We start from the raw sequence: 9,860 nt of genomic DNA on the forward strand, positions 1-9,860 counted from the left end.
GATTGATTTAAAACGAATCTATGCAATTTCTCATTTGGAACACTATAGTTTGTACAGTTCTCAATACTATAGTAATAAAATACTATATCAAGATAAAGTTTAATAAAAATATGATGAAAGAAATATAAGATAAAGTACTGTACTTCATTTTCTATTTTTATTTGATTACTGATCCAAGCAGCTGAAAATAATACGATAATACTACTTGATAAAGTAGAATAGATGTTTTCTCATTTTCTTTAAATGGATATATACAGGGTGTTTTATTCTTTTATGTCACCCGAGATTAGTGCACCTTCGCTGGACAGGAATTTGTCGGCGCCCCGTTGAAACCGGCCCTGTCGCGGTCCGGTTAGTGGCGTGGTCAGTCGTAGGCGTGGGTAGTTGGAGTAATTAACGTTTGTGCCTTTACAAGAGTTATTTTCAGTTCTCATTAAGTGATCACCCGCCTGTTTGAAATGGCCCGAGAGAATAGTATTCGCGCCTTGCTGACAGTATTATTCCTCCTCTTCTGCGTGCATCAAGGTAACTATCTATCAATGCATCGATCCTTCGCTCTTTAGATCATAACCTGCAAACAATGTTTTGGTGTACTTCCTGGTTTAAATGCTCCTCTAAACAAACTACTCCATTGACAAATTAATAAGTAACAACGAGCAGGATCACTCCAGATTCCTAAAATCTCGTTTCCATTAGATTACAGATCTTTAAATTTCAAATCATTGCACTTGCAAGATTTGGTCACAAATTTCTCCTTAATAGTTTCACCAAGTGTTCAAAATGGTGTCTTATTCTTCTGAGATACTTTTAATCCTTGTACTTCTCAATTTCTATTTGTATTTAAATATTATCTAATACAGCTATGTAATACTTACAGGTTTCTCTATCAAGTGCTGGGTGTGTAGATCAGATTCAGATCCAAAATGTGCGGATCCTTTTGACAATACGACAGTGCCGATCACTAATTGCAAACAAGAACCTGATCTCGAGCACTTGCCAGGAGTCAGGCCAACTATGTGTCGTAAGATCCGCCAGAAAGGTATGTGAATGCACTTACTAATCAGTCTTCTAGCAGGTGCAACGATGCTGATATTTGTATCTGATGGTTTTATAATTGTTCTCTTAGTTAACGGTGTATGGAGGTACTTTCGTAGTTGTGCTTACATGGGTGAGCCAGGCATTGAGGGTGACGAGAGATTTTGTCTAATGAGAACCGGGACATACAACATATTCATGGAATATTGCACTTGCAATAGCAAGGATGGCTGCAACGCAGCTCCGTACAATCAGGGCAGTCTAATCGTCTCGTTGATAGCTGCCTTAGTCTCTATGCGATACGTACTTGTTTATACTTAACGAACTCGACCAAAGTTTTACCGCTAGATCTGAGAATCCCAACCTGTCTATATTTTGATCAAACGTCTTTACAGTATAGAGATCCGCTCGTACTTACTTAAGGAGAGTATTTTTAATCGACAATTCATAGGATCTGAACCATACGGAGGCAGGGGTTGCAAGTACCGCATGCGAGCCGCTGGTTGTCGCTCGAAATCAAATTCGTGTCTCAGTTATTTTTTTTTTTCTAAATCATCACGTAAAAGTGCCTTTTTATGTCCCGTCGGGGAAATTTTTTTAGTCGAATTAAGAGGATATTTATACGAGATTTTTTAAACGATTATACAATGTCACTTTTTCACTGTGACGCGTCGAAATCGAACTCGCGTTAGAGTGTATTTTTAATCGACGCGCATAAGTGCCTTTTTACGCTTTGCTAGGGACATTTTTATAGACGAATCAAAAGAATATTTATACGAGACTTTTATAAACGACTATACAGTGTATCACTTTTCTACCTTGGGACCAAAGGTATATATACCTTTTCGAGAAGTCTGTTTTTGTTTTTTTTTATCGACATGAAAAACGTATGCTTGTGTCGTACTCTTCATTTTAGAATGGCTTAGTACAAACGGTGAACAGCGAACGGCGTTCACTGTACTTGCTCGGTATTACATGTAATAACAAGTCCGTCCAGACTACATTTAACTATAAAAGATCACGACGCTTTTTATATTTTTGTATGTACTTTCCCGTAAAGTGTCGCGTCGCGTCGCCAAACGAACGGCACAAATAAAGAATTACCATTGATTATACAGAAACGCACCATTCCTTTATGTGTTCTGTTTACATGTGTACAATAAAAGTGATAAATAAAGATCTATGGAAAAACAAGGTGTAAAAAAACGTTGATATCATCCTTACAATGTAACAACGGGTGTAGCGGATTTAGAAAATATATGTATGTATATAATATATATATATATATAATATGTATACGTATCTTTGTTATACAATTACGTGCGTTAATAATATAACATATTCGTTCCTTTTTTTTTTTGGTGTAATCGCGTGGACCTTAGAAAAAGTAATCGTTCGATTACAGTCGGTTTTAAAAAGTATGCCTATACACGTACTTACATCGGTATAAATAATTCTTTACAAAAAAAACGTTATCGTTCGCCTTACAATAAATCCGGAACGGAACAACGGGAAAATCGTTCGCCGAACGTCGTCGAACAATCCCTCGTAAGTAGTCTTCCTCGCGGTTAATACAAAAGTAAAAATTCGTACGACGGTACTTTCTGGCACGAGTTTCACCTGTATAGTTTAGTCTTTGAAATACAGTTCCGTCCGGCTCGTTGCACGCCGACATTCTTATTATACTTTACTGGACGGTTTTCTGTGATATCGCGTTCCTGGCGGAACAACGTCGCCCACCCCCGGTTTCGCCCAGGGACCGTGGACGGTTACGTTAGCATTTTAGACATAACCTCGTCATAACCTGGCGGAACAACGTCGTCCACCCCCCGTTTCGCCCAGGAACCGTGGACGGTTACGTTAGCATTTTAGAGGAAAATAATAAATATGTACACGGGATACGTGCGAGTTAATTGATACGTGCGATCCGCCTCGAACAGTGAATTTCCGTGCGAGAAAAAGAAACTGAGCTGGTCGGGGGGTCCCCGTCTTCCGTGGAAACGTTCTTTGGAACGGCGCCGTTCGATGGCACCCTATAGAAACGATATTTTCACACGCGATCGGACTCATTCGAACGCCTGCCACTTGGTTATCTGCTGTCCCGGTTTCGCCAGAGCCTGTTTCCATTGTTCGCCGTACGGTCCTGCCACGTCCGGTCCGATCACGAAATGACCGACGGTCGTTTTCTTTCCTGGAACGATTAGATAATTTTTATACATTTTTTTTTTGTGCGCCCGTTCCCCGTTTCATTCTTTATTAGTCCCCGTTCTCTCACCCATTTTATTCTTCGAGACGTATTTTATCACGAAGCTGACGTCCTTCAGCGCCCCCTGATAAGGGTTGTCGGCGATCACCCGCGCCATTTCCGGGTCGAACTTTATCGAGACGCACGGCGCGAACCGGTCGCTCTTCCAGAAGTGTGTGACCCTGCCGTTGTCGACCAGGGACATCTTTATGTACATCTGTCCCTTCATGGCCTCGTGCTCGTGCATCGTCTGCAAGGAGCATCGCAGACGGTGCAGAGACAGGACCAGTTTCTCGCTGCCCTCCTCCCTCTTGTCCGCCTTCTCTTGGCAGAGCGACAGCTCCAGGTGACCCTTCTTATAATCAACGTATATTCTACATTTAGTCTTTCTTTTATGGTAGAAATTGTTTTAAGTAAGTAAAACTGAGAGACAGTATCGCGGATTTAGACTGCAGTTTAATTGCATATTAAGTGACTACTTTTCTCCGAAATATTTAAGATCCCTAACGTAATTGATTCGTTTAATTTCGGTATCCTCTTTTCGTCTCAGTCTTTTATTGCCCTATAGCGAAACGTCTTTACTCCATATGGACGACAAATGGAACTAATTATTTCGTCTGTTTACATGTAGTTTGAAAATATTAAATATATTAAAAATATACCAGAATAATTTCAATTCATTTTACTATTCTCTCCGCAAAGAAAATATTTGATATCCTTCACCGAACAGTTCCGAGCTATCTTCGCCCCTCGTCTCCCAAATTAGTTAGACTAAGCGGACCCCAGCAATCACGCAGAAATCGCTTCTGATTCCCATCGAGGAGCGACAAGGGGCCGTGAGGCCCACTCGTACGGTGCTCCGCGACTTCCTCAATAAAATCCGCCTCGTTACAGGCTCACTCACCCTGTCCTCCGCGCCGGAGATGCCGCTCCCGATGTGCCGCAACGGCCTCCACATGTCTCCGGTCGACACGTCGCTGGGGTGCTTCGGTTTCACCGGCTTCGACCCGAAGTTCTTCGGGTCCAACGCTATGGTGGTCACCCCGACGGTGCGCCTCTTCTCGTACATCTTCTTCTCGGTGACCGCGGCGTCCGCGGATTTGTCGGAACTCTTGCCGAACAACTTGCACAACAGATTCTCCTTGGCCGGCTCCTGGTTCTCCGTGGACCCTCCCTGGCCGTCCTTCTTCTTGCCGCCTTTCTTCGGCGCCTCCTTCGTCGGCGACCCGCCTTTGTCCTTATCCGCCTCTTTCTTCTCTGTCGCTATCAACGGCTTGTCCTCGAGTATCGCGTACAGCGTCGCCACGATCAGCCTGGAGCCGCTGATCTCCTCGTCGGTGACCTTCGTCTTGCCGAACTTCAGCTTCGTCTCTTTGCGAAGGTGGAACGTGAACTCCTCGTTCCACTGCGGCCAGGACTCGTTCTTCGACGTCGTCTCGAACTTCTCCTTGCCCGGTATCAGCTTCACCTTAAAGAGAGAAACGGCCACTTTCATTTCCTGGGAAGACGCACGGCGATCGTTTAGCTGCTACCGGTAGCCTAGTTCCCCGCGATTCGTGTTCTTAATCTCCCGACGATTGGATTTTCCGCGAGCCTGTTTTCTCCGTTCCGCGGAGTTCTGTGTAAATTATGCATGTACGATATGCAATAGGTGGTAATTTATGTATCTGCAATATGTGGTAATACGTGACTGACATGTGCCGCGTTGCGAATGGAGTTTTCTATGATTGCAGTGGAATTTTTGTTGAAGATGTGGTATATGTACTTCAATGATTTACTATAGGAATTAGTAATATAATTGAGTGGGGTTACTATAGGGGCGCTCGTTTTTAACCTTAGGTAAATGTGGCTTGGAAAGCATATTTTAAATGTGACGATCTCATAACATCTATCTTCGAATCTTCTATCTTCTAACTCTTTTCTGTCTCTCTATCTTCTAACTCTTTTCTATCTCTCTATTCTCTATCTGCTAATTCTTTTCTATCTCTCTATCTCTCTATCATCTAACTCTCCTCCATCTCTCAATCTTCTAACTCTTTCGATCCTTCACGAACAAACGCTGCTGACGAAACAAATTGTCGTTAAACACGGCATAACTCGTTTAGTTTTTCAACACTCGCACGAACAGTTCGACGTTCAGCACGTAATCTCGTCTCGAAAGAATTCGCGGCGAGTTTTGCAATACTCTTGCGCAAGCAAAAACATTAATTGCAGATCGCTTCTTCGCGTCGATTTCGATGCATCTGAATCGAGCAAATCGAGAACATAAAGTATCAACTATGCAGATTACGAGTACATAAAGTATCAACTCTGCAAACTGCGAGTACATAAAATATCAACAGTGTTCAGTTTGGCGGAGATGCGATCATCTCCCTCAAAGCGGCCTCCTTATTAACTCATTTCGGGCGTGTCCCCCCCCCACGTCCGTCGATTCGCGCGTCGCGTCCAGCCGAGCCACGAATGACTCACGGATCCACTCCCTTACTTATCCAATGTACGGGAGGTGTCCGTCGGATCATCGCCAACAAAGGATCGTCTATCTATTTAGCTACGAATCGTTTCGCATCGGGGCCCAGCAGCCCCGCCGCCGTGGTTCATTCATTTCCATCGAATTATCTTCCGCCTCCGGCTAACCACCATGCCAGAGAGATAATTCGGACCCTAACGAATTCAATCTAATTTTAATCGGCGTAATTAATCGTGACGAGAGAGAGAGAGAGGGAGGGGGTACGGACTGACGGACGAACGATAAGAGGTCTCGGCGGTGGTTCACACACGCGCCTCCGCCGTGCATTGTCTACGAAGATTCGCCGGTCAATAGAGGCTAAAGTGGCGGTTCGCGCGCGATCATTCTACCGTCGACGTTGCGCAACCATGCCGCGGAGATAACGACGCGAAATATTACGCACCGCTCCTCCTGTTATCTGGCAACCGTTCTTGTAATGTACGTATACGTTCTAATGTATTACACGTATATGTATATGTATACCTTGACGACGTAGCTGTTGACGCGCGTGAACCCGAAATTCTGCGGCAAGTGTCGCGCGCCGAGCACCGTCACGTACAGCGCCCTGTCGTTGCTCGAATGAACGATCCTAATGCCGACTTCCGGCTCCAGAGTCACGGCGCGGTCCAACGGCGTCGACACCGTCTTCAAGCCGGTGTCGATGAAGTTCTTGATCCGCGCCAACGCCATCCTCGTCGTCGATCCCTTTCTCTCCGTTCCGGGTTTTTTTTTTTTCGGGTCACCAAGCCGCGAGCCTCGCCCGCTGTTTATCGATCACGAACGATCGCGCTGATAACGACGATATACCATGATACGTCGTCGCGATCGCTAATGGGACAGAAAATAATATCGGTTACGTCAGGCGTGATCGTCGCGAAACTTGGCAGATTTCGCGCTGATGCTTGAAATAGACGTCGATCTTTGCGAAGGTTTAGCATCGTTTGGTTGACAGGATATAATGCTGTTTTTAGGCGATGTTGTAGCTGAGGTCTTCTACGAGACGTTTGTTTTATAATTGGTTAGTTTTTGGGAGATTTCATGGTGCTCTTTTATTTTTTAGGAGATTTCACGGCGTGTCTGTTATTTTTAGTTGAAAGTGCTTGTTTTTGGTATTTAGTGTAATATTTGATTAACCAAGTATTATATTTACTATATCTAGTATAACATTTTTATATTATACGAATTTTATAAAATAAGAGTTTTATAACATCAAAATATGATAATATGAAAATATAATAATACAAAATATAAAATTTGTTGACGTTTCACAGTAAAAGTACTTACTTATTTAATTTCAAGTGAAACTAAAATATTCCACAAGCATCGCAGACTTCCAACAGCAATTTGATTTATTTCGTTTATTTAAACATGATTTTACCAAATCTTCATTTCTCAAGCTATGAAAAATTTTCGGACAATTTAACCAAGCAGGTAAATATCTACGCTATACCACGCGAGTCGAACGAATCTCTGCAACATTCTCGTAAATTCTGACACACATCGAAAGCTGAAATACACAACAACGAGACTCTTCATGCAGAATAGAAACCGTCCAGCGTTGATTGCACGAAACGAGAGTTAACTAGAAAGTGTTCCGTTTGCAAAAAGTCTCGGTAGGCTGGTACAAGGATTCTGAAATTCTTCGACGGCTCTTTTAACGGCCCCGACGTTCCGCGCGCTCCTCCGTATCACGAACGCACGATATTCACGATTTCCGATCCATAAATCCGCGCTCGAGAGACCAATTAATCTATCACGATTTTCTATCCGAAATTCCGTGAACGCGAGAAAGAGTTTCGCATCGTTTGAGTTTTGGTGAACGACGCGTAATCTTTGTCACAATGTTTACACTGAGAATTGTATATTCAACGCTGAAGAATTGATAAGACGATCTGATAACGAGCGCTATCGCGACACTAAGTAACTCGTGAACGTATCAATTCGATTAATCGCGATTTAAAAAATCAATGATGGTTAATATAAAAAAGAAATCGACCAGCGCTGACATAAAAAAAAGTCAACTAGCGCTGATATAAAAAATAAATCACTTAGCGTTAATATAAACAAAAGTCAACTAGCACTAATTTAAAAGAAAAATCGTCGACACCTCTATATCATCGAGCGAAAAATCACTTTCGCAGAAAACAAATGAGAATTCCGCGTCGAAATTCACGGACAGGATATCGCGGAGCTTATCTGTCACGTCGCGAAGGTGCCGCGTAGACGATCGGCAACTAGGCTGCACTATTAATAAAAGCGCACCGCGGTCGTTGCAATTTCGCGTATCGCGTGCGGTTCGGCACCGCGCCGGGTGCACACGTTCGCGGCGTGGAATTTACGGGCGCACGCGGACGAACGGACGGACGGACGGACGGAGAGATGGGCTCTTGTCGCGTGCACCGCGCCGTCAGAGAACCCGTGCGAACAATCGGCCGTCTGTCTCGTCAGTGAAATCGCGGAACGAGGCGGCGATAGCGATGGGAAGCCGGCTCGGGAAACGGTGTGTAGTCGACGGTTAACGGTAAACATCGAAGGGATCGTAAACCTCGCCGCGCGATCCGACCGGACGTTCAATGGCAGCCACGATCTCGCGGCGGTCGCGGGACGGTCGCGGAATATGGTTGCAATAATGGTGGAACAGTGGTGGAATAATTTTGGAATAGTTCTCGAATAATTTTAGAGTGATGTTAGAATGATGTTAGAATTGTCTTAGAATGATGTGAGAAGGGTCTGAGAGGGATCTGAGAATGATGTTACAATTGTCTTAGAATGATTTGAGAATGGTCTGAGAAGGATCTGAGAATAATTTGAGAATATTCTGCGAATAATCTGAGAATGATCTGAGAATGGTCTTAGAATGACCTTAGAATAATCTGAGAATATTCTGAGAAAAATCTGAGAATATTCTGCGAATAGTCTGAGAATTTTCTGAGAAAAATCTGAGAATATTCTGCGAATAGCCTGAGAAAAATCTGAGAATAATCTGAGAATATTCTACGAGTAATCTGCGAATAATTAGAGAATAATCTTAGGATGACCTTAGAATAATCTGATAATATTCTGCGAATATTCTGCGAATAGTCTGAGAATAATCTGCGAATAATCTGCGAACAATCATAGACCGATCTTGGAGCAATCTTCCAATAATCCAAGTATAATCTGCGAATGATCTTGGATCGATCTGGGACCGTTCCGCGACCGATCTGGGAATGATCGCGGTATAATGGCGCGACCGGAATAGAATCGTAGGAAGTATCTCGGTTAACTTTCACCGTGGAACGTCCGGCCGCGAGGCGTTGTCACCTGTCGATCGGTCCTCGTTTGCGAACAGCAGCAGCGTCGTCGATCGTGTTTTTCGGTGGACACCGGCTGCGCGGTAGATCGTAGGGCCCGGTCGGCTTCCGCGCCGGTCCGAGACGAGGCGAGACGAGGCGACGACTGAGGGAGCCGGTTCTTGGCTATCTCGGCGTATAACTCCGGAACACGCTCGCTGGCTGGCTGGCTCTGGCTCTGGCTTGGCTTCGTGCTCGAGCAACAACGTCAGACCGTCTCCATGACCACAGCCCGCGACAACGTAAACACGCGAACCTGCCGGATAGGCTTCTCGACGATTTCCTTCACCGACGACACACTTATATCACAGGCTCGTTCTCAGAGGTGATGACCAGCATCGTCACCGTCGGCGATCCAACACCCAAGCACTGTTATCGTCGCGCGCGCAGATGAAAAGAGGACCGATTCTGTCAGACAGCCGCGTGTGCCCGGATTTTCGCTAGATCACGCGATAGATCCTCACCTACAGCTCCGAACGACGCGCTGCCGTGGTATGCGGCCCGCGCTCTCGCGTGGGTTCCCTTTATAAGAGGCCGACACAACTGTAACCCAGGAGTGGACGCACCGGGGGCGCAACGTCGATGGGGCACCGAGGGTGCTCTGTAGTCGGGCACTTACAATTATTTAATTTAGTATTTCATATTTAATTTAATATTTAATATTCAATTTAATATATAATTTAATATTTGATATTTAATAATGAATTTAATATTTAAGTGTTTTCATTCGAGGTTTGGTGGA

At 44.4% G+C, this 9,860-nt stretch overlaps 2 protein-coding genes across 4 annotated transcripts; one reads left to right on the forward strand and one right to left on the reverse strand.

Moving 5' to 3' along the window:
* The first annotated feature begins 302 nt into the window (after positions 1-302).
* On the forward strand, positions 303-2,160 carry Crok (crooked). The gene is made up of 3 exons (XM_078182618.1): positions 303-525; positions 878-1,039; positions 1,127-2,160. Exons 1-3 carry the CDS (start codon positions 459-461, stop codon positions 1,354-1,356), a joined length of 459 nt encoding a protein of 152 aa, XP_078038744.1. The 5' UTR covers positions 303-458; the 3' UTR covers positions 1,357-2,160.
* On the reverse strand, positions 2,146-9,612 carry LOC144470986 (uncharacterized). Of its 3 annotated transcripts, none has more exons than XM_078182617.1 (5): positions 9,090-9,612; positions 6,270-6,614; positions 4,185-4,748; positions 3,311-3,632; positions 2,146-3,226 (listed from the first exon to the last, which is right to left on the reverse strand). In XM_078182617.1, the coding sequence occupies exons 2-5, from the start codon at positions 6,474-6,476 to the stop codon at positions 3,102-3,104; spliced, it is 1,218 nt and encodes a 405-aa protein (XP_078038743.1). In that variant the 5' UTR covers positions 6,477-6,614; positions 9,090-9,612; the 3' UTR covers positions 2,146-3,101. The 3 variants fall into 3 exon arrangements, with proteins under 3 accessions (XP_078038743.1, XP_078038741.1, XP_078038742.1); XM_078182615.1 differs by having other exon boundaries at positions 3,311-3,635; XM_078182616.1 differs by lacking the exon at positions 9,090-9,612 and adding an exon at positions 7,071-9,068 and having other exon boundaries at positions 3,311-3,635.
* Between the last annotated feature and the right edge of the window lie 248 nt (positions 9,613-9,860).

The sequence above is a fragment of the Augochlora pura genome, chromosome 6, assembly GCF_028453695.1.
Source record: "Augochlora pura isolate Apur16 chromosome 6, APUR_v2.2.1, whole genome shotgun sequence".
Classification (NCBI taxonomy): Eukaryota; Metazoa; Arthropoda; class Insecta; order Hymenoptera; family Halictidae; genus Augochlora; species Augochlora pura.